The following is a 25,456-nucleotide window of genomic DNA, read 5'->3' as shown; positions in this document are numbered from 1 at the left end:
GTGATAGAATGTGGGATAAAAAGAGCTTGCAATTTTCATGATTGGTTACACTTCTACAAACTAAGTACCGAGCCAATCATTCAATTATTCAGTCTAGTGAAAATACAACTCGGACACAAAGCTTGGAATGCAAAACAACAAGCAATGTATTTACAGAAAGCGTGGAGAGTAATAAAAACAAGTAGTACCTTGAAAGTACCCAGACTTTCTTCCAGGTCTGCTAGCATGGACCAGACTTTCAGGGACTTGTACACCCGGCTTTGCACTGGCTCAGTAGCGTCAAAGTACTCTGCCTTCTTGGCTGGGATCGCTGTAGCTTTCTGTGGAGTGCAAGAGGTACATGCATGCAAGTTAAATAAAGTACATGACTACAGGCAGTTTAAACAGATAAATATAGATAATGATAAAAGGCATAGTAGGGTTCATGGGGAGATGTGTAAAGCTGGAAATGTCCAAGCAGAAATGTGAATACCAGTTTTTTACATACTATTAATCATGATCGTTGTTAGGGAGATTTCTCAAAAGTCTTCTGGTGAGTGTTTAGGAAGCTCAACCTGATAGTGCCAAGCAGTGCTTTCTTTACATTATTCTAGACTCTAATATTGGTACCTGGCACTTCAAGGCTTCACTCTGAAAAGGGAAGAGGAGTGATAATAAGATGCAGCTTCCATTAAAAACAATAAGGTGGCCCCTAAAGGACACCAAGAAAACATGACAAACAAGCATTCAACATTTCTTAACAGGTAAATAAGAAGTCTCAGTACTTTAGAGTGCAATTAAAGTTTAACCATAAATAATAACAGGACAAAGTGGTAGCAAGCTACCAGTTAGAATATAGAACCGGTGAAGGTTATCAACTTTGGAGGGGAGCTACAGGGATATCAGGACCAAGGCTCAATTAAAAAAGGCCCATGAAGGAAGACTGCAAAAGGTGACAATGTAGGACCAAAGAACACTAGAAACAACCACATTTTGTTTCCACACCTTTAATTTGACACACAGTGAAAGGTGGAGCTGGATGAACGCCTGTCCACATATGGGAGTGTATCAGAAACTACAATAGGATGGTCGGTATGCTATGGTATTCAATATTTGTATAGTGCCTGCTGCCATTAGTATGGCGTTGAAGCACTGCGGTGGATGAACGCCCTTCGAAAGACCGCAGTCTGTGCAAACATGTGAATGAAAGGAGCAATACCATGCAAGTGAACAGTAATTGACATTCCATTATAAGCAGAAAGGAGGAGGTGAGAAGCATTTTGAAATCGTGCAGCTCATATTGCAAAGGCAGACAGCTGGACCAACCTTTTTGTGGGGTTCAGCTCCTATAGTCCGGCAAATCACACTACTCTGTGCAGAGTCACTGCTGTGTATCAAACAGCTATTTTTGAGGCATTGCGCTTGTTCTTTTCTTCACGTGTAGCATCAGCTGCTAGTCAGCCTAGAAAGGTCTTTAGGCTGGTGCTGTCCTTGTCATCCCCTTGCTCAGCCAATGCAATTGCTCCTTCACAAGCTCTCAGTGACTCACTCTCTACTTTTTCTCTGGCAAGATAGTTACTATCTGTTGCAATACTTTCGATTTTGGATTCCGTTGGTCCCCTGCAGTAGACAGTAACATTGGGCTGCCCCTGCTCCATACTTGGGCATGTTTTCCAGTTTTTTCCGATGAAAATATTGTGAGAGCTACTAATGCCCTTAAATCTGCTTTCCCGTCGGATCCAATTACGCTCTCTCTGTTTAAAGGGATTATTCCTGTGATCAGTTCTTGGGTGTCATCCACTGTTAATTGCTCATTTGGTGATAGCTGTATCCCTATTAGTCTCAAGCACGCTATTGTGATCCCTCTTTAAAAAAAACAAATCTTCTTTGGATCCTACTGCTCTTTCTAACTTTAGGTCTATTTCTTTGCTTCCTTTTTTTAGGAAGTTGTTGGAGTCACTGGATATGCCTTTCATTCGTTCTTTATTGAAAGAATATGGTTTTCTTGATCCTTTTCAATCAGGCGTGGTACAGAGTCTGTGCTTGTGTCCGTCGTGGATGATCTGGCCTGTCTTGTGGATGTGGGGGTGTCGGGCGCTGATTTTGTTACATCTTTCAGTGGCTTTTGACACCATTGAATATTCCATCTTGATGGGCCAGCTTGCTGCGGAGGACATCACAGGCACAGTTCCTTCTTGTCTGAGCATTTACAATTTCTTCTGCCTTTTACCTTTTTTGTCCTCTTGTGGGGTTGCTCTATACCCACTTCTCTTCAATAGTTATATCAAACCCTTGGTCAAACTTATTCACTCTTTCGGTTTTAAATGCCAATCTTGGTCCGCCTGGACCTTCGGCAACTTGATACGGTAGCATGCTGCCAGGTGTGTCTTCTCTCCATCAACATCTGGATGAGTGACAACAGGCTCCTTTTGAACGGTAGTAATACTAAAGTGCTGATAGTGGGTACCCCTCGAGTTCTGCCTTATGTTCTGCATTATGGACGACCAACGTCTGGCCATCTTCTCTCGGTCCACTGCCAAAACCTGTCAGGTAGTAAAAAATCTGTTTGTCAAACTTTGTATTTTAAATGGAAAGTGTTATGTAAAGTGCTTCCCTTCCTTCCAGATCATCTTCACGCAGTTGTGGTATCTTCCCTGGTTGCAGGCTTTTTAGATTATTGTAATGCCTTGTAGCTTGCCCAAGCCTCTTTTTTTCCATCGGCTTCAGGTGTTACAAAATACTGCAGTTAGATTGGCAACAAGGGCCCTGTTCCTATTATAGCCTCTCTACACTAGCTTCCCGTAGTTAAGCGGGTAGAATTTAAGGCGCTGTGTATTGTGCACCAAGCTTTGTATGTCTTCGGCCGAGAATTTTTGCAAGAAAAGTTATCTCCCTATGTCCCTGTTCGGTCTCTCCGTTCTGCATCTTTTTTGCTTAATCAGACACCTAGTTTTTTTTCGTTCCGGATCTGGTGGCCGGGCCTTTTCAGTTGCGGCAGCCAGACTTTGGAATGCTCTCCCTCTGAGCTTATGCAAAGTTCAGGATCACTTCGGGTTTTGAAGTTCTCTAAAGACTTTGCTATTTTAGTGGCATTTTTTTCTTTTCTTTTTTCTCCTCTCTTACTGTTGTTCTTACTCTTCCCCCGGTAGCACAATTATGCCCTCTGATGGTTTAAAGTTACACTTTATAAGTAATTAAAATAAAATATAAATACATATTGTATGGGATGCAGCGCGAGAGGGGTGTAGGGGAGGCATGGTATCACAAGTATGACACTGACAATGGGTACAATTTGAAAAACCTTTATTGAAATTGTTGGGGTTGGAGAAACTCCTACTTTGCTCTTGAACTATGATGGGAGTAGTCTCGACTATCAAATAAGGAACAAGTTACTTACCTGTAACTATTGTTCTCCAGCATGGGTCTGGCATGGATTCACATGCTCATGAATATTCCCCGTCGTCAGGCTGGGAATCCTCAGTAAAAGAAAAAACTGTTTCACTATTGTTTATAAACTGTCTTTCTCCTATAAACCAATCACTGAGCTCTGGGTCATACTGCCCCCAGCCAATGATTGCCCTCTCCCTAAGCCCCTCCTCTGGAAGCCATCTTCAGATTTGGTAGCAGGTAAAGTGGCAGTCTGACCAAGAAGAGCCGCAGAGGGGCAGGAGGGAGGTTTTGCATGTGAATCCATGCCAGACCCATGCTGGAGAACAACAGTTACAGGTAAGTAACTTGTTCCTTCTCCAGCATGGGGTCTGGCATGGATTCACATGCTCATGAATAAAGAATACATGGTAGTACATACATACACAACCAGGTGGCAAGGCTCAATAGAAGCAATTACTCTGACCTCCTCACCAGGCTCACCTTCAAGCGAACAGGTTGCGTAGCACTGCTTGGCCGACTCTGGACTCCTACCTGGAATCACTGTCGACGCAGTAGAATTTCGTGAAGGTGTGCGTAAGCCTCGACGTAGCAGCCCTGCAGATGTCCAGCAGGGGCACACCAGACAGGAACGCTGTGGTAGCAGAGATAACTCTGGTAGAATGGGCTCTCGGTCGGCCAGGCAGCAGTCGGTTTGCCATCCAGTGATAATGAGTGATGATATGATATGGCATTTATAATGCGCCTATAAACAAGTGTTTCAAGGCGCGACGAGGCAAGGGAGGGGGAACAGAGGGAAGACGAGACAACGATCTTACTAGGCCAGGTGTCATTCAGATCGCGCAAGTGCAGGGGAAGGGGAACAGTGCGGGGGTGAAAAGGGAGGAGACAGTGCAGTACAGGGAAAATAGAATAAATAAAAAACAATAAATAGAAGAAATAAGCAATAAGTAAAAGTACGGCCAGCTGCTGGCAAGTGCAAGGGTAGGTGCAGAGATCAGATTTCAAGTGCTGGTAGGGGACTGTAGGGATACAGAAAACAGTCCCCGAGTGCGGGGGGTTGCCAGGGAGGCAGTGCAGATATGCAACTGGGGGGCGGGGGAGACCTGGGCCCAAGATCAGATGGCGGCCAGGCAACCTGTGCAGTTACGTGCAGTTTCAGCCGGAAGTTCAGCCGGGGATAGGAGAAGAGAAAGCAGAAACAAAGAGGAAGGTTTTGAGGTGCTTCCGGAACCAGAGATGGCTCTCCTCAAGTTTCAAGGAGGCAGGGAGGCTGTTCCAAAGGGAGGCCCCAGCCGAAGAAAGATCTACCACCAACTCGTTGCTTGGAGAGCCATCTGGAGATTGAAGCCTTGGACAAGACCTTCCCATGGTTCACAGGACCAAAGTTCACAAAAAGCTGAGAAGTCTTCCGGAAACTCTGTGCGGGCCACCTAAAACTTCAGTGCTCGAGCCATATCCAGGGAGTGCAGAGATCTTTCAGCCGGCGACGAATACGTCGGAATAAACACGGGTAACACCAAGGGTTCGTTGAGATGAAATTCCGACGGAACCTTGGGCATGAAGGAGGGTTGTGTACGCAGCACCACCCTCATCTCGTGAAAAGTCAAGTAAGGTTGCTTGCAGGACAGGGCCTGGATCTCGCCTACTCTCCCGGCAGAGGTGATGGCCATGAGGAAAGCTGTCTTCTAAGACAGAAACTTAAGCAGAGCTTGATTTTCCGGCTCGAATGGGACCACCTTTAGCCTAGACAGCACCACGTTGAGCTCCCACGCCAGGGCAATAGCCTTCACCGGCGGGAATGAACGGAACAGTCCTTTGATGAACTCCTTCAGTAAAAATAGTGCAACCACTGAGAAGATCGTCCCGGAGACCTGGTGCAGCGGGAGATAGCCGCTAGATGTACTTTGATGGAGGCGTGAGCCAGCCCTGACTTAGTCAACGACAAGTGTGGAAGGACTTGAGGGGCCGTGACTCTCTGGGTTAATCTTCTGCAACCAGCACCAAGTCGCAAAGCGCTTCCACTTGTGTCCGGAACACTTCAGAGTCGACGACGCCCTGGCGAGGATTTCCCTGCAGTCCGTAAGCAGCTTGTAACCACCAAACTCTAATGCTGCAGGAGCCAGGCCTTCAGATTCAGCGATCCTAGGTCGTGGTGCACGATCGCGCCTCCTCTGGCCAGCAGATCCGCGATCACTGGTAGCTTGACTGGAGGGGCCGCTGACATGTTGAGAAGGTCCAGGTACCAGATCTGCCTCGGCCACGCTGGGGCAACGAGGATCATCCTGCACCAGCACCGTCTGAGTTGACTGACGACTCGCAGTAGCAGCAGCAATGTGGGGGAACATGTACAAGAACAGGCCTTCCCACAGGAAGGAGAATGCGTCCACCATGTTCCCCAGCTGGGGGAACCTGCTGGCGAAGCGCCGGCATTTGGTGTTTGTCGCTGTCGCAAACAGATTGTTCTAGGAACTGCCCCACCTGTGGAAGAGGTTGTGCATTTGATCATGCCGAAGCTCCCATTCGTAGCAAGAGCGTTGCTCCCTGCTGAGAGAGTCAGCCACAGTGTTTTTGACTCCCGTCAGATGGTAGGGAACAAGGAATATCCCCTGGGCGCCTCGTGCGTGGAGACGTCCGGAGTGAGCTCCCTATCCCTCCAGGGAGGCGTCCATCGTGACCGCCTCCAGGTACAACGGGCTCTGGAAGTCTGTGCCTCCGCCGATGTTGGAATGAATGCGTGACAGAACTCGTCGAACACGATCCTGTCTTTTAAACGTCCGGACACTTGGATCCAACGGGCGTCAAGGAACTCTTGAAGCGGTCGCATTCGCAACCTGCAAAGCCGGGCCAGGTAGATGCATGACAACATCATGCGGAGCAGCGACTTGATGGTCCTCACTGTGGCGAATATCAGAGCCAACATCTGCTGCACCTTGCCCAAAATGGCCGCTAACCTCTGCTCCGACGGAGCCGATAGACAGGACACTGTGCGAGCCTGGACCCCAGGAACAGCGTGTTCTGCGATGGAGTTGAGTAGGATTTTGCATAGTTCACCGAGAACCCTAGATCCGTCAGCAGCCGGACGGTCCTCTTCGTGTTATCGACGGTGACGTCCGCCGACTTGACTTGACCCGGATGAGCCAGTCGTCGAGGTAAGGGTACACATGGATCTCCTGTAGCCATAGATGGGCTGCTACCGTAGCCAGGCACTTCCTAAATACATTGGGCGCCAACCTCAGTCCGAAGGGTAGAGCCTTGAACTGGTAGTGCTTCCCTTGTGCGACGAAGTGCAGGAACTTGCAATGTTTCACGTGAATGGGACGTGGAAGTATGCGTCGTCCAGATCCAACAATGACAGAAAGTCTCCTTCCTCCAGTTGGCCGAGCACGTGCTGCAACGTGACCATCCTGAATTTTTTGGACTTGTTGAGTCGCTGTAGGCTGAGAGTGGGCCTCCAGTCCCCGGTCTTCTTTCTTACCAGAAAGTATCTTGAGTAAACTCTGGAGCCCCGGAGTCGCTTCGGAACCAGCTCTATCGCCCCTTTTCGTAAACATGGCCCGAACTTCCAGCAGGAGCCGAGGGACTTGTTGTTCCTGTCGGGCCACCAGTGGTATTCGTGGACACCTTCTCTGACACTCCAAAGTGTGTCCGTGGGCGAGAACGTCCAGCACCCAACGATCGGTGGAGATGTTTTCCCAAACGCTGACGAAGTTCGCCAGCCGGCCTCCCACCGGGGTGCAGCGATGGGGGCCCGACGTCTCGGCCTGTTCAGTCCTGCTTGGAGGCCAGCGCGCCACCCTGGTAGCCTTGACGATGACAGCGGCCACCTCCTAAGGCCTTAGAACAACCCCTGTAGGCTTCCAGGGTCGTGGAATGGGAGGGTTGGCAGTAAGAGGACTATCCACCGCCGAAACTCTTCTCAGATCTCCCCGACTTTCCTCCTGAAGGACGGATGGTGCTGCTGCAGTGTGCCGAAGGCACGGGCCGTCTCCATGTCGGCTTTGATGGCCTGAAGAGATTCGTCGACTGCCTTGCCGAAAAGATTGTCTCAGTCGAACGGCATGTCCAGGACCCTGGTCAACGGAGGCCAACACTGTTCCCCATCTGGCGGAACCCTGTGTCTGCACTATCCAGGGCCACAGAGATGGCGTGGTCCCTGAAGGATCTCCATTGCTTCGACCCGCTTGTCCTCAGGGAGGAAACCCAGGATCGGAGCCATCTTGTACCAAAGCTCCTGGTCGTACCTGGCCAGGATTGCTGTTGGCACCCTTGACTGTCATAGATGACTTTCCCACGGCTTCCAATTTCTTCCCCTCGCCGTCCGGGGGAACAGATGTTGACGACGATGGGTTGGACGATTTCTTTCTTGCCACAGCCGAGACCACTGAGTAGGTTGCAACCTCAGACACCTAAGTGCAGACTCTGGCACCCGATAATTCTTCGCTAGCCGGGGCTGATGAGGGGTTCTTCAGGAGCGCCAGACCCTTATCCTAGACGTCGTCCAGGAGCGGTATCGATAGACTGGTCTTCCTCTTTGCTTCCCGGCGTTGGTACAGGAAGCCTTCCTTTTTCTTCACTTCCGGGGTGAACTGAAAAAGTTCAGACGCATGGGCAATCATGGAATGAAAAGATCCTACCTCGTCCGGTGTAGACTCCCTTGCCGGCAGTGAGAGGCCACCGTTGTTGTCGGTGTCCGTCATAGCCGTGTTCATCCCCATCTCCCTAAGGGGATCGGGGGGCACTGACAGCTGTAGAGGAGGCGTGGCATGCCTCGACAGTTTCTTCATCATAGGTGGCCCAGTTGTCAAAGGGGTCCCCGTCAGAGTTGCTGGTGGTGCCGTTGGCATCCTCTTCTGAATCTCCGACACCAGTGTGTGCAGGGTCGAGAGAATATCCTGCAACAGATCCTTGGGAGGTGCCTGGGGGACAAGATTGCTGGGCCCAGTGCCTGGGTCGTCATCCCCTGTCCCGTCGCTGCCACCTCTGGCAGGCGACCACTCGACGTTCTCGTCATCCATCTCCTCTGGAATGGAGTGGATGGAAACAACTTCTTCCTTGTCGGACGATGAGATATCCGTGCCCCTCCCCTTTCTTCTGGTCCTGAGGGGTTAGCCTAGGGCTGAGGTCCGGCATCCTCTTCTCCGGAGTCGTCTCCACCAGTTTGGCTGAAGCCTCCCGCCTGGGAGGAAGCGCCACCGGGGTACCATGGGCCGAGAAGGCGGCTGCAAGCATCCCGATGGAAGAAGAAGACTTGGCCTGGAGCACCTTGGCCTGCGTCGGCAGGACGGATCCTTGTCCTGTTTGGCCTTCTCCAGTTTCTCCCGCAGCTACCCCGATGTAACTGACATTCTTCTCGACGAAGAGCTGGAGCAATGGCTGTAGATCGAAGCAGATGGAGAGGACGAGCGCACCATGACCGTCGCAGGACTCGCTTGCGCGGTGCCTCCGTTGGGAGCAGACTCGCGGTACTTGGCTTTGTCTTGGGCCCCCATGGATGGAGCGCCCTCAAAAGACTTAGAAGCCCGCTCAGGTTGGCAGGATCCAGATGAGGCCTGCCTCTGAGGACCACTCGGTGGTAGAGGCCTTGGCCTTGAGCTACGTCACCATACTGCAAGCAAATCAAGGGAAAGCGCAAACATAAGGTAGCTGCAGGCAATGTGGGGGCTTATTCACTCAGCAGATGCCACCTCTGCCCTTCTTGTAGGTGTGTCAGGTGTTCCGAGTGACAAGGAAGATCCCTTAAAGAAGATTTGATCCCCTGGACTGGTGGGCCTAACCATTCTCAAGACTACCTACATTTTGTGCCATCCCCTGAAGAGCTGTGACCGTCCCGGGCTGCAAACTCCCAAATTCCCTGGGACCTGTGCCATTTTGCTGTGCAACGTCTTGTGAATCGCGTATCCGGCTGCAACCTTGCTGGCCCCCTTCTAGGCCCGCAGAGACCCTTTTCCACTCCTAGACGTCCCCTCAGCTGAGTCATGGACCGAGAGGTGAAGAAAAGTCTACCGGACGACAACCATCACTGACCTGAAGCCTGTGAAGGACTCCAATGCACCTGTGCTGCAAAGATCTACTACTGGCCATCCCACTGCTCGAGTGCATCAGTCTGTTCCCTACAAAGGCCTTCTCCAGCCATCCAGGCCAAGAAACCTGAACTGGGGACAACTGTCGCTCACCTTTGGGACCAACCTGCTGCATCAAGTTCTTCATTGATAAGGTACTGTCTCAAGCCTAGGTAATTACCTTGGTCTTTCTATATTGCTCAGGTATTCTTGGAGGGCTGCAGATAAGCTGTTACTTGCACCTCCCCTCCATGGCAACCCGAGTCCCATTTTGGTAAACTAGCCATTGGGCTCTAAATTGCCAAAACAAACTATTACTTACCGGCAAACTTGAAGAACCCTTCATATACTAAAAAAAAAAATACTAAAAAAAAAAACGTTCTTTATTGTTTTCTGTACAATAACAAAACGGCTCAACATTTAAAGAAGCCCCCAGAATACCCCCCCTTTAACCTCCCCCAAAATCACAAGGGTTCCATCGTTCACAGTTCAGTGTGTTCTATGTTCGTAGACAATGGCTTAGAAAGTTCACGCAGCTCAGATTGAAATATAGTCGCATCTCACAACTGAAGCAGAGGCCATCTCTCCCGTGTCCCTGAGTTAATGTCCTTGGGAAGGTTCTGGAGACTGTGACCCTCGGTTGGCTTCAGAGTGATATTGTCTAAAGGGTGGCCAATAGTGAAATGAGCGGCAGGATACCTGAAGTGAGGAGGCATATCTAGTTTCCCTTTGTTCACACAGGGACATAGTCTCCATCCACTTTGTAAATGTGGGAGGGCTAGCCTTCCCCCATTCCTCGCCACCAGGTATCTGGCTAGCACTGAGGCCATACCGAGTAGTTTCTTTTTGGTACGAGTGATCCCTTCTATCAAGGCCAGGAGCCATAATTTAGGTGAGTATTCCCTTGGTTGGGGCAACATTTTGATCATTGCGTCATCTATGTTCGTCCATAACGTCCTGATACGAGGACAGCACCAGGCTACATGATAAAAATCTGTAAGGACCGCATCACATCTTTTACAGGTGGAGGATCTCTCAGGAAAGAATCTACTGAGGTCGAGGGGGAGTAATAGATATGGTGAACAAATTTGAAATGGACCAATCTGTATCTACAGTTTAAGGCTATGTATCTAGTTCGCATGCAAACAAGTTTCCATTGATCCTCGCTCAGCGCATCCCCTAAGCATGTTTCCCATGTGGTTTTGTACGTTTGTGTCCGTGCTTTCCTCCCACTTCAGGACAGTCTATAAATAGTAGAGACAATTTACAAGAGGTTAAAGGTTTGAGTATGTAGCATTGGGCCGGGTATGGGGACGGAGCGTGTGGGAAGTTGGGCAATTTACTTTTCAAAATTCCCCTCAGTCAGTAGTAATGGAGCAAGGTGACAGCGTTATGTTCCCCTCCAAGTTTCAGCTCCTTACACTGCACTAGTCTATCTTCTTATATTAGATCACCCAGAGTTTGTACACACAGCAACCGGAAGTGTTCCTTAAAGGATCTCTCATGTGTTAGCGGGATACCTGCGATGTTGTATACTGGCAGCTCTGGCAGGTAAAATGGGTTAGTCTCTAGCAGCTGATTTATCCTATCCCACGCTCTGCAGGTCACTGCCACAGGTTGAACCTCACCACTCGGGGTGGATGCTCTATTGCCCAATATGGTACCCAACAGGGCGTCAGGGCTGGAGACAGCCTTCGCTTGCAGGGAATGGGGGAAGTCATGGGTGGGGGGTTCCATCCGGCTATATATTGAACTTGGGCCGCCAGGTAGTATAGATACATATCCGGGTATTCGAGGCCTCCCTGTTCGTAAGGGCATGTTAATGTGTCATCAGCTATCCTGGGTTATCTGCTGCCCACACCAGCCTCGTCATCAGCTTCTTGATATGGGACCAGTAGGAGGCAGGGGGCCTAATGGGCAAGTTGTTAAAAATGTATAGTAGTTTGGGGAGTAGAATCATCTTTGCAAGTGCTATACAGGCCGTCTGTGAGAGTAGGAGTATTATCCAAGCCTCCACCTTCTGTTCTAGGATCTCTAGCGGTGTGACAGTTCTCTCCATATAGGTCGTCGCGTGAGGTCATCATCCGCCCGCTGTACAGTAGGGGTTAAGGAAAGCACCTCGGACTTGTACCAGTTGATCTGGAGCACGGAGAAGTCGACAAACTTAACTACTTCTTGTGTCAACAGGGTTAAGTTTTGGTGGGGGTGATTGACGTATAGCAGGATATCGTCGGCATATAGATAGATGATGGATTTCTTCGTATGTATGCGGATCCTTTGGTGTGCATGCAGTTCCCTAACGTGGCAGGCCAGGGGTTCCATCGCAAGGGCAACAGTACCAGTGAGAAGTGGCAGCCCTGGCGGGTGCCTCTCGATGGAAATATGTACGTCGAGGTTATGCCATTAGTGTATACTGTTGCTCTAGGAGCGGTGTACAATAGCTTGACCCACTTGATATAGGTCAACCCGAAGCCAGAGCACAGCAGTACCTCAAAGAGGAAAGGCCACTCGACGGAGTCGAAGGCCTTTTCAGCAATGAGGGAGGCGATCGCCATGGGTACCTCTTGGTCAACGTTATGCATTAGGGTAAATAGGTGCAGTAGGTTGTTTTGAGTGGACCGACCTGGGAAAATGGAAGACTACAGTCTTTAAGTATCTTTGCTAGAATTTTATTATCTGTATTGACTAACGATAGTGGGCGATACGAGGAGAGCTGTCAAGGGTTCTTCCCGGGCTTCAGAAGCAGCGTCACCAGGGAATATCTGGTGGATTCCGGGAGCAAGCAGTTGGGCAATGCACATTCATACATGGCCACCAGGTGGGGGATCACCAGGTCTGGGTAGGCCTTATAAAATTCCGCTGTCGGGCCGTCTAGACCAGGGGCCTTCCCATTAGGAAGTGATTTTATTGCGCTGCAAATCTCTTCCTCAGTAATTTGGTTATTGAGGGAGCTTCCCTGATCTTGGTCCAGCCACCCTAGCACTATCTCGTCTAGATATCGCGTTAGTTCGTCATGACCAGGAGAAGTGTGGGATGTATAGTGCTGATTATAGTATTCCCTGAACTCATTGTTGATACCCAGCAAATCTTTAATGAGATCCCCATTTTGGTTTTCCATGTCTATTATGTTGGTGGATTGCTGTTCTTTTCTGATGGCCCAGGCCAGAGTTTTGCTTGGGCGATCGCCCTCGCCATACCTAGCCACTAGGATCAGGTCCCCTATAAATCTCTCCTCACTATTTGCCAGCTGTAGGAGCTCCTCCCTGTGGGACGATAGCTCGTGACGGAGCTCAGGTGTGTCAGAGACGCCCTGTCGGTTATCCCCATCCCGGATATTGAGTTCTAGAGCACGCATGGACTTCTGGATAGCCTTCAGGACCCCGCCCTCTCTAGAGATACAGCAGCCTCTAACATATGCTTATAAGGCTTCCCATATTATGCATTGATCAGGTATTAAGCCTTCATTGGCCTGGAAGTAGGTTTGGATGTCTTGAACTATTTCCTGTAACATTTACAAGTATGGCTGGTGGCAGTGGACGTGTTCTACGGACTTTTGTGCTATTTATCCTCGCAGGCTGTTTTCACAGCTGTGGCTATGCACAGAAGGGTCACATTTGTTACAGCCTGGTGGCTGGCTTCTTTTCTAGCAATTTCTTCTGTGGTTGTCCTTCTTCCATCCTGGGAGGGGGAGTTCCAAATGTGTGTTTTGTCTTCTGTGGGAACCCTTTTGTTTTCCCGCCAAGACTACAGTGTGTCTGCGAGGACAGGTAGCATGGGAAGATCCCAAAACTGTGCTATCCTTTGTCTTCTCGTGTGCCTGAAGGGAACCAGTTCCCACTGTCCTGACTGGACAGCAACCCGTCCCTTTCTATAAACCGCAGGGAGAGTTTGCAGAGGATGTGTGTGAAATCCTAATAAAAGGTGAGGTTCCTCAGGCAGAAGGCAAGTCGACCAAAGGACCAGACCATCGGAAGACGATGAACGCAACACCTGCAGCTCCTTCCTGCGACCGCTAAAAGACCATTGCTGTCCTGATCCCATTTTCAAATCGACAGAGGAGTTCCGAAGAGGACTTCATCATCCTTGGAGACTGTGAAAAGGCACCAAAACTGCAGACCGATGGGGGAGCACAAAGAATCCTTTGCTGAGAGCCCTTTTTCTCGACTGCGGCTGCAAAATCCATCCCAGAGTCCCTCCTTTCGTCACCACGACCAGGGAACAGGAGACCGGGTTCACCGCTGCTGCACGGTGAAAGAATCTAGCTCTGTCATCTTCATCACTCCTCAGGTACTGTGGAACTCGGGCAGTACTTACCTCAGGCCATTTGTCACTCCTGTGTTGCTGGAGGGGCGATTCCGTTGTTTGGGTGCTCACCCATTATCATGGCCACAGGCCCCAGAACACAAAAGCCACACCATATAGTGATGGGGGCAATGGGTCACTCAGTCCTGGTGCCTTTGGCGCTACGCTCATATAGAGATGTGAGCAGGAACACTTTATTTCAGTGCAGGAGTGCTTTTATTTTACAAGAACTTTCCAGGAGCTGAAAGCCTTTATTCCGGAGAACATCGTCAAGTGCTGACTCATCGGCTGTGGCTCCCTAGGCCTGGTCTTCATGTGGGTGTGGCTTCAGAAGCTCAGCTATATAAACTGCTCCATCCTTAAAGCCGGTGCTTCGCGTTACTGTGCACTCGCGTGCACTCGCGTGCAACGTGACGCTCACTGCCGCTTGGACCCGTTTACTTACCTTTGGAAACCAGGCGTTCTCCTGCATACTCACCTCCAGGAAACCGGCGCTTCATCACTTCATCTGCAGACTCATCTGCTGACATCCAGTGATCTTGATCCCGACGCTGCAGCACCATACTCCGCATCCATGAACTCGGACCCTGTGAAGAAGAAGAAAGACAAGGTTAGAACATCCGTCCTAGGGCCGAGCCGGATTTGAACTCCGCGCACCCCCTAGTTAACAACTTACCAGCTACTGTACACCTCTGCAGCTTCATTCCTCATTTCCTCCGGCTGTCGCCTCGAGCTCCGCAGCTTCTGCGTGCCTGCAATATCACCTGCAAGGGAAGAAAGCAAAAGAGCAAACATCAAAAGTGGAACGGACAGTAATACAAGACAACAAACTTTACAATACAACAAAAACAGACGAGGAAAGACAAAGGCAAACAGGAACACTTACCTGAAGTATAGTGGCTTAGTCGCAGCAGGACTGGACTACCACGTGCAAGGGACCAGTGAAGGAACTCGGTCCAGATCATACAAGCGCCCCTGCCAGAAGCAGCAGGAGGGCGTGCTCGCCAAAACTAATCAACAGGTGAGCTTTCGATGGACAGCACAACCCATGGGTACTACGGTTTGGGAGAAGGGGTCTGGAAGGGGATCAGCCGCACAAGCTGGCATACTCACGCCCCCTATTCTCCATGCAGGAGCAGTCCCAAGCAGCATCACCTATTACCACCAGTCACCACATAAACGCAGAGGCGAAGTCAGACCCGAGCGACCTCACCCCCGGGAGGGCTGCAACCGTGCCACAACGCCTTTGCAGAGACCAGGTGAGCTTAACAGAACGCACAGACGCATACCGTTCGTCCAGGCATAATGCTTGTGCGCCTTTAAGGAGCCTTTCCCTTAAACCTTTTTGACCCTCAAAAGCATTTCTATTTACTTGTAATTGAAGAATACTCTGGAACTTTGCCTTTTCTGCTTCTGTGCCTTAACTGTGGCCCCTCCAATCTGACTTTGAAGAACTCATACCTAGATAGGGATGGACTGCTGAAGCATTAAGGCCTCTGAAAAGCATTACAAGTTTTTGAAAGTATTTGACTGCTATTGCTGGTGCGTAACAACCCTTATTATTCCTACAATAGAACATTTTCTGAGTTAATATAACACGTGATTTTACTTACCATCAGTACCCGGCGAGGACAATCAAACGCCCGGTCGTTACCCTGCCAGCAAGGACTCACCTGCTACACCGGTTGGGGGGCTGAGTCCGGTGGAGCTCCTTTCATTTATTCCACGGCGGTCATGGAAAGGGAGAAGGGTCTACGCGTAGTCCATTCACCCCCTTCCATGACAGCCATTCTGTCTTTTTTTTTCTCGAGTTGAGAAACGGTTTCAACGATGTTAGGGCGATATATCATTTTTATGCTTCATTTCCTCAAATATAGAGGGATACATTGTATCCTTCCTAAAACTTTACAATATGAGGGATTAGCACACATCACCCTATATGGAGTGCTAAGGGGATACCTAGTATCTCCCTTCTCTCTGCTCCTGTGACTTTTTAGTCACAGGTACAACCTCCTAGTTATGGCTGGTGCCAGCGGAGGTGTTCTACCAACTGTTGTACTATTTTCTACCAGACTGTTTTCACAGCCCCGGTTGTGCATAATAGGGTCACCTAAGTACTAACTTGGTGGCCCCTTTCTTTTTTCGCCATTTCTAGCGTGGTTGTTCTTTGTTCTACCATTCTGGTGGGGGGGGGATTCTGTGTGTGTGTGTTTTGCCTTGGCAGGAACATTTTGGTGTCCCCTGCCAAGGTTCCAGTGCATCTGGGCAGGCAGGAAGTGGGGGAGGAGTTTTTACTCCACCACCATTTGTCTGCCTGAATGGAACCAGTGCCCACTGGTGGGCTGGCTGTTCTGATTGGACAGCCACCCGACCCTTTATGTAAACTGCTAGTAGAGATTGCAGAGGAGTGTGTGCTGAAACTGAATCAAAGTTCAGGTTCCTGAGGTGAAAGGCAAGTCGACCACTGGAAACTGAAGTAACCGAAGAAGATGACCAGAGACGCCTGCAGGACCTTTGCAACACCATGAAACCACTGCTGTCCTTACCCCATTTTTTATGCGACAGAGGGGATCCGAAGACGATTCCTTCCCTTTGGCTGGTGTGACCCACCAGCCCTGAGGCGAACTACAATATGAGCCATCTCCCGGGGTTCTGTGAGTTTCCAGAGCTGCAAACCACGAATACCAGGGGAACCTTTCGACCCATTTGTACTGCAAAGTTTTGCTGAGGCCAAATCTGTCCAAGACTTTGCTGAGCTCCAGGTGAACCTCCAGAGACACAATCTGTCTCATCCAAGTCCCCTCACCAGCGTGCAGGAATCGAAGAAAATTGACCGGTCGAATCACTTTGTTGGTGCTGCAGAAAAGGAGCTAAAACCGCAGACTGACCAGATAGAAATTGAAGAAATCTGTGCCAAAGGTCCTCTCTCTAGACTGCAACCAAGACATGCCCTTCAGAGTCCAACCTCCGGGACCACCGCTGCTGCCCAGAAGAGAATTCAGCCACAACAATTTTTTTCTAAGCCACGGTACTGTGTGGTAAAAAGGTATTAATGGAATGGGAAATACTGAATCACCAGAACTGTTGTCAAAGGTACCAGTGATTACTCTGACAATAGGGTGTATTTCTCAGACTCAGAGTATGCCGTACTGGGAAAAATGCTGGAAAACCCAGTACTGGCATTTTCCAAGACCGGTTTACTCCTAATTACCCCCATAGTCTCTGAGTACTGATATTCTTATGGACTGATCAGTTTCCCACATATGAATGAGCACAAAAAAAGGGAAGTAAAGCAGAAGTCTTACTGACTGTAAAAGCCAAGACAGGAGTCTAAACAAAGCATAAAGAAAGGGGTTCATAGACTCCTATGAGAGGAAATCAGCAAACTGAAAATCATTCCTAAATAGGGGCGTGCCGAACTACGGCTTTGAGTAAGTATTCGGCCGAAGTTTGGCTGAAAACCAGGTATTCGACTTTGGTCGAATACTTAATCAAATCCCTACTCTAATCGAAGCCTAGGTCACACTCTAGTAGTTCTGCACAGCTATCCACAAGTAAACAGTGCTGAAAATAAAATAATACAACATGATTTTAAACCTACCGATAAGAAATAAAGTATAATGATCCAATACGTGGTGTTTATTTAGAAAATGTAAACTATTACCTTGGCATTCTGCTGCCTCGTGAAGAAAAATTAGCACAATGCAATTTATGGATGCACATTGTATTTACTGCGGGGATGAGCGTAAATGTGATTCAGTAGTAGTAGTAAAGGTTTATTTTGGGACTATAAAACGTTCCCATAAAAACAAAAACTATTTAGAACATAATTACATATCACACAGTAAAATAAAATAAACATTCAGTCTGAAACCAATTGGGGATGTCTGTGCATGTCATTACAAATCAAATTAGGTCACTGCCGGGTGCTTCTGTCCATTTACCCAAACACAAGCGGACACAGCGCCAAAATATGAAGTGATGTCTCGGAGGCAGGGATGGAGTCACGGGGGAGACCGCGCATATTACCTCACTAGCAAATGGCAAATTATACAAATTATACAGCTAGCAGGATGGGAGGTGTGTTGGGTGCCCATGTAGTGGCTGGGATGCACCGTGGGGTTACACTGCAAACATATATAGGAAAGTCACTTAAAGGGAGGAAAATAAGTGGTTAGTGCAACATGAGCTTATTTCAAGGTTCTAGAGACCGTTTCTTTGCCTGGCAAGTCTTTTAAGTCCAAAGACACAACACTAGCTAAAGGTAGTTCGGAGAGGGCATGAAGTCTTGACAAACAGCGAATAATGATTTCTTCCAGTGTCTAGAGTTATTGAAGCAGCAAGTTAGCAACTAACAAAGAAGACCTAAAAACAGACTTGAGCAGGGGACACAAGCAGCAACTTGGGTCAGAGGTAAGAGGCTGTTGCCCTGGGCACCTCTACGTGCACTCCAAAGCTCTGGAATGACTTCGTGAAATAAGGTAAGCAATACCTTTTTCCCCACAGTACCTTTGGTTTGAAGAAAGTGTTTGTGTTGGCTCCTCCGCAATGTGGCAGCTCTGGACCAGACATCCAGATTCCTTGGTCGGATAAAAAATACACAATAGATGGTAGAACATGTCCACTGCCACCTGCCATAACTAGGTGATTGTCTATGTGACTAAAAATTGACAGGAGCAGAGAGAATGGCATGCTAAGTACCCCTTTGGTACTCAACTGAAGGTGGTGTGTGCCAATCTCTCAGACTATAGAGTTTTGGGAGAGATGCAAAGGGTATCACTCTACCCTTAAGAACTGTAGTTACTTGAGGATACAGAAATATAATCTTAAAGGAGGGCCATAAGGGTCCCCAGCAACACTGCCCATAAGGAACTGTGTGCTGCAGTAGTAAAACACAGATGCCTTTAAAAGCTATGGAGCAGAAAAACTCCATAGTACAGGTAGAATACAAAGAATATTTCCAAAAGAAGGAGCCCAAAAGAATGACTGAGTGGAAAAAGGCACCACTCTTTCAAGATTGAAAGAAAAAGGTCCAGAAGTCCAGCAAAAATTGCTGGGGGTCTCACTAGGAGAAGGGATGAAGCACAATAAAGATACATCTCCCTAATACTGGGTTAACATAGTAGCACAGATTTAAAAATGTGATAATAGGGTCAGCCAACCAGAGGAAAGGCAATGCTAGGATAGAACCGCATCACTGAGGACAGTAGGGAGAAATTCAACAATAGCTCCCAGGACAGAGAAGAGGTCACATGTGAAGAAAGTGCAAAGCATGGACTGAGTTGAAGTTTCCATTTCATTAGGTGGGAAAAGGGTGATTGACAGAAATATAATCTTAAAGGAGGGCCATAAGGGTCCCCAGCAACACTGCCCATAAGGAACTGTGTGCTGCAGTAGTAAAACACAGATGCCTTTAAAAGCTATGGAGCAGAAAAACTCCATAGTACAGGTAGAATACAAAGAATATTTCCAAAAGAAGGAGCCCATAAGAATGACTGAGTGGAAAAAGGCACCACTCATTCAGGATTGAAAGAAAAAGGTCCAGAAGTCCAGCAAAAATTGCTGGGGGTCTCACTAGGAGAAGGGATGAAGCACAATAAAGATACATCTCCCTAATACTGGGTTAACATAGTAGCACAGATTTAAAAATGTGATAATAGGGTCAGCCAACCAGAGGAAAGGCAATGCTAGGATAGAACCGCATCACTGAGGACAGTAGGGAGAAATTCAACAATAGCTCCCAGGACAGAGAAGAGGTCACATGTGAAGAAAGTGCAAAGCATGGACTGAGTTGAAGTTTCCATTTCATTAGGTGGGAAAAGGGTGATTGACAGAAATATAATCTTAAAGGAGGGCCATAAGGGTCCCCAGCAACACTGCCCATAAGGAACTGTGTGCTGCAGTAGTAAAACACAGATGCCTTTAAAAGCTATGGAGCAGAAAAACTCCATAGTACAGGTAGAATACAAAGAATATTTCCAAAAGAAGGAGCCCATAAGAATGACTGAGTGGAAAAAGGCACCACTCATTCAGGATTGAAAGAAAAAGGTCCAGAAGTCCAGCAAAAATTGCTGGGGGTCTCACTAGGAGAAGGGATGAAGCACAATAAAGATACATCTCCCTAATACTGGGTTAACATAGTAGCACAGATTTAAAAATGTGATAATAGGGTCAGCCAACCAGAGGAAAGGCAATGCTAGGATAGAACCGCATCACTGAGGACAGTAGGGAGAAATTCAACAATAGCTCCCAGGACAGAGAAGAGGTCACATGTGAAGAAAGTGCAAAGCATGGACTGAGTTGAAGTTTCCATTTCATTAGGTGGGAAAAGGGTGATTGACAGAAATATAATCTTAAAGGAGGGCCATAAGGGTCCCCAGCAACACTGCCCATAAGGAACTGTGTGCTGCAGTAGTAAAACACAGATGCCTTTAAAAGCTATGGAGCAGAAAAACTCCATAGTACAGGTAGAATACAAAGAATATTTCCAAAAGAAGGAGCCCATAAGAATGAATGAGTGGAAAAAGGCACCACTCATTCAGGATTGAAAGAAAAAGGTCCAGAAGTCCAGCAAAAATTGCTGGGGGTCTCACTAGGAGAAGGGATGAAGCACAATAAAGATACATCTCCCTAATACTGGGTTAACATAGTAGCACAGATTTAAAAATGTGATAATAGGGTCAGCCAACCAGAGGAAAGGCAATGCTAGGATAGAACCGCATCACTGAGGACAGTAGGGAGAAATTCAACAATAGCTCCCAGGACAGAGAAGAGGTCACATGTGAAGAAAGTGCAAAGCATGGACTGAGTTGAAGTTTCCATTTCATTAGGTGGGAAAAGGGTGATTGACAGAAATATAATCTTAAAGGAGGGCCATAAGGGTCCCCAGCAACACTGCCCATAAGGAACTGTGTGCTGCAGTAGTAAAACACAGATGCCTTTAAAAGCTATGGAGCAGAAAAACTCCATAGTACAGGTAGAATACAAAGAATATTTCCAAAAGAAGGAGCCCATAAGAATGACTGAGTGGAAAAAGGCACCACTCATTCAGGATTGAAAGAAAAAGGTCCAGAAGTCCAGCAAAAATTGCTGGGGGTCTCACTAGGAGAAGGGATGAAGCACAATAAAGATACATCTCCCTAATACTGGGTTAACATAGTAGCACAGATTTAAAAATGTGATAATAGGGTCAGCCAACCAGAGGAAAGGCAATGCTAGGATAGAACCGCATCACTGAGGACAGTAGGGAGAAATTCAACAATAGCTCCCAGGACAGAGAAGAGGTCACATGTGAAGAAAGTGCAAAGAATGGACTGAGTTGAAGTTTCCATTTCATTAGGTGGGAAAAGGGTGATTGACAGTGAGAATGTTAACAATAGGTTTGCACTGCAACATAGAGCACCAAATTGATTATCGGAAGACTCACCCTGAGGATGTGCAAGGCCTGGTCGTAGTTCTCATGCCGGAGTTCCATTTCACCGTACTCACACCAGACACTGGACAAGTCATCTACATGCTTAAAGTTCACCTTGGTGGCCTTTTCAAAAATGGTACGAGCCTGGGAAACAAACCGGTTTAGAGACATTAGTCATTGACAAGGGTTCTTTGGTGAACATGACACAGACCTCAAAGCAAAGACACATTTTAAAATTGTGTTGAAGAAGCCCAAGTACAACTACAGCACACAGAGACACAACATTCTTCTGGCAGAAAATAGTATACATTAGTCTGGTGGGGATATTTTTGAATATCACTCTGCTGAGGGGCTCGAACAGCAAACCAGTGGTGTGTGCACAGATCAGTAAAAACCTCTCTCCGTGGTAACATAGCAGAGCAGTCTGGCTTCACTCCTAGTAGGCGACAGGGCTTGGACCAAGGCACAGGTATGATATATGGCATTTATAACATGCCTATACACAAGTGTATAGAAAGAGGTCTTACACAAACTTGCTGCATGGAGAAGCGACTAACCCTGAGGGAGTTGGAGGTGGATGAGGGAAGAGTTCAAGAAGGAAGATATTCAGAAAGAGAGAGTTGAAGGAATTGAGGTCCCAGACCCCAGAATGCCTTGTGGACAATGCAGAGGGTTTTGAACTTAATCCTCACCGCCACTGGGAGCCAGTGCAGAGATTTCACTCCTGGAGAGATAAGATCCCTGGGCTTGAGGCCAAGGACAAGTCTTGCAGTCCTGTTTTGAATGAGTTGCAGAGGGCGGAGAGTAGAGGCAGGCAGACATTCTAGTCAGTGGTCCAGCCTAGAGAGAACCAGAGCTCTGGAGACAGTGAGCTTCTGGGGGAAGGAGAGGAAGGGAAGAATACCTCTGAGGAGGTGCAGCTGGTAGTGTGACTTCTTAGAGATGTCAGAAATGTGAGGAGAGAAGGAAAGGGTGGAGTCAAAGATGACCCCGAGGTTTTTAGCCTCACAGGTGGGAGCAGGAAGAGGGACAAGAGAGACCAGCCAGAGAGTGACGGAAAGGAGGGAGCAGGTGTGCCGATGAGGAGGATCTCAGTATTACTGGCATTAAGGCAGAGATCATTGAAGGCACACCACTCCTGGATGGCGGACAGGTAGTTAGAGATGAGAGAAGGAGAAGAGGTGGTAGAAGGGAGCCTGAAAACGAGTTGAGTGTCATCCACATTGCACTGAAAGATGGGGCAGAGAGTGGCAATGCAGTAGGCGAGAAGTGCCAGGTATTGGCTGAACAGCCAGGGAGAGAGGTTTTACCCCTTGGGATCACCAGAGATAGAGGAGAGGTGAGGAAGGACCCAAGTTGGACCTGGGAGGGTCGATCGGAGAGGAAGGTCAGCCAAGCCAGGGTCTGATCGGTGATACCCAGGTTATCACGGAGATGGTTGAGCAGGATGACATGGTTGACTGTATCAAAGGCAGAAGAGAGATCAAGTAAGATGAGGACACAGGGGGTGTTGGAATCGAGGTTGGAGAGCAGGTCTTCACGGATGTTCAGGAGAGCAGTTTCCATGCTTCTGGCAGCTCTGAAGCCAGACTGATGTTCACGGAGACAACCAACAGATTCAGAGTGAAGATTAAGCTGGGAGATGGCCAGATAATCCCAAACGAACATGCAATAAAATGCGCAACACAATACATGAAGAAAATAAATATACGCTTGAATAGAAGTATAGCATATATTTTTTTTTAAACCTTTATTTATTTGGCAGCATAGCCAGAGGCCATTGGATTACAGAACATGTGCATATGGTCAGCTTGGGCACAGCGGCAACTAGGGCAACAATGTTCAGAAGCTTGGTACATTTTTATGGGGGTATAATACAGTCTGTTCTACATTTTATCTTGCATACATTAAATCTTAAATTTAGAGAAACATTTTGGGTATGAACACGCATTCGCTTCCATTGCGACACATAGTTCGATCCCCACATTTCCAGACCAGCTAATCCTCGCTCCAGAAATCTGGGATGGCTGTTTATTCAATAGTATTTTGTATAGTGTCGAGAGTAGCCGTCGACTACCACTAAGTTGGCAATATATATCAATACCTCCGTTTCAGGGAGTTCAGTCGGGAAATCCGGCCATTGTGTCATCACAGTCGCTTGTATTCTATAATACTGCATAAGTTCCACGTCTGTGCCAGTGTGCCCTTGCAGCCAGGTTAGCAGAGAGATACATTTCCCAATCAGGAATAGATCAGCCCCATTGCTTTATAACCCAGGCGATCCCAGTGAGCCGCTACCGCAGCTTCTTGGGTCGTTCCAAGCCTAGGGGAACCTCCACAATGGGAGCCATTTATAATCTGGATGCACTGTATCATGTGCAGCAAGAATCGAGCACCAAGCTAGCACCGTGGCGGCCACCGGGTCGAATGGGCAGTCATCTTTGTATTTGCAGTCCATAATTAGCATCCTAAGATCAGACCTAAACTCGAGATTGACATGGAGGGGTTGTAGCTTCTCATCATACCAGTGGGTAGCAAACTGGGCCTGTGTTGTCACCAAGTACAACTCAAGATGTGGAGCCATTAACCCCCCCTGTCATAGGAGGGGGTCATATCGATCCACTTTTACCGGACCGCTCCAGCGTGCCACAAAAATAGTGCCAGTTCCCATGAAGTTGTCTTTCAGTAAAGTGGAACTCGCACCTGAAACCATCACACCCAGATATTTAATCCCATTCGGGGGCCACTGGAGAGGGTACATGCCATAAGTTTTATTTTGGACCACTTGTAAGCGGGAACAACTCCGATTTATTTTTTGTATAATTGATTGTAAATCCGGAAAAGCCACCAAGCTGAATTATGTCCCGGATGATAGGGTCTAGGTTCGCCCGAGGGTCCCTTACATACAAAAGCACGTCATCTGCATAAAGCGAAACAATCTCCGGCGACCCGCTGAGGCGAATCCTGCCTTGTCCGCGATGGGCACGGATCATGTCCCCCATTGGCTCAATAACTAGGGAAACAAAAATTGGGGAGACTGGGCAGCTTGAATTGACCAGGGGTATGTATAAAGCAGCTTGATATAGTGGAGCATCTCCAGGACCATACACATCTTCTCAAACACCACCGCTATAGGTATTAGGGAAGAGTGTTCTTGATAGAATTCCGACGTAACTCTGTCGGGGACAGGGGCTTACCCTTCAGCAGGTTGGTAACTACTGGAAGAATTTCCTCCATAGAAATGGGGGCCTCCAGTATGTCCATGGTTTGAGTATTAAGACACGACAATGGGATCCCCTCAAGAAGGGCATGTATGTGCTGGGAGTTGCAAAGGGGGTTCGGAGCATATAGAGATCCATAGAAGTCACAGAACACAACGAGTATCTCCTGGTCAGCCCATTGGGGGTTGCCACTTCCATCAAGGATGCAGTCCACATGGATACGCCCATCTTCCGCTTTTGTCAGTCTAGCCAGTGTTCACCCTTGCACATATTTCCTAGCTGCTTGTGGTCGGGAGAAGTACCGAACCTCTCTAGCGGAATGAGTCTTGCAGCTCTCCACTTCCGAGCGAATTTGAACAAGTACCTGTGGGTCTGGGTGGTGGGAGTACTCCACCTCTAAGGACAGTTTTTGGTTTTGCAACGTTGAAGGTCACCCCTGATAGCTTTCGGAACCCCGGCTTTTCTGGATATCAACATACCCTCGATGTAAACCTTAAAGGCCTCCCACCTAACGCCAACTGAGGTTGCACCCGCCGTATTACATGCAAAGAAGGTAGCAATATCTGACCTGATGTAGGCCTTGAAAACTATGTCATTGAGTGGTTCTAATTTGAAACGCCAGGAGCAGCCAGTCCTCGGGACCTTGTCTGTTTTTAGTGTCAGTACCACTGGAGAGTGGCCTGAAAGGGTGCGGGCAGAATTCCGATGTCCTCTATCCTGCCCATCATTGACCCAGAGATCAGACACACATCAATGCGTGAACACATATTGTGCACTGAGGAATGGAAAGAAAACTCTCCTGCTTGTGGGTGTAGGAGGTGCCAAGCATCACCTATTTCCAAGTGTTCCATGTGGACCAAGAGTTGTCGAGCCACCTTAGATTGGGGCCTGAGGGCTACACTCGTCCTGTCCATGGTCTGGTCAAGGATCATATTCATATGCCAGCCCCCAAAGGATCAGAACCCCTACATAACCAGTAATTACTGCTGCTGCTCCATCGTAAAATTCTGAGGAGTGGATATACGGACCATATCTGTTCTCCAATAATAACCCAGTTCCGGAATGCAGGATAACATAGCATCCCCCACCCC

At 48.2% G+C, this 25,456-nt stretch overlaps 1 protein-coding gene across 2 annotated transcripts in view; it reads right to left on the bottom strand.

Moving 5' to 3' along the window:
- Positions 1 to 25,456, bottom strand: part of XAB2 (XPA binding protein 2) — a 711,598-nt gene that overhangs the window by 394,305 nt on the left and 291,837 nt on the right. For both annotated transcript variants that reach the window (XM_069603869.1, XM_069603870.1), the window contains exons 10-11: positions 21,157 to 21,288; positions 189 to 320 (exon numbers count right to left, since the gene is read on the bottom strand). In XM_069603869.1, coding sequence (XP_069459970.1) covers positions 189 to 320; positions 21,157 to 21,288 — 264 coding nt within the window. The remainder of the gene's footprint in view (positions 1 to 188; positions 321 to 21,156; positions 21,289 to 25,456) is intronic.

This window comes from Ambystoma mexicanum, chromosome 3q (assembly GCF_040938575.1).
Source record: "Ambystoma mexicanum isolate Mex_15411 chromosome 3q, UKY_AmexF1_1, whole genome shotgun sequence".
Lineage (NCBI taxonomy): Eukaryota > Metazoa > Chordata > Amphibia > Caudata > Ambystomatidae > Ambystoma > Ambystoma mexicanum.
Note: the sequence above shows the minus strand (reverse complement) of the source record. Positions and strands in the feature narration are given on the sequence as shown.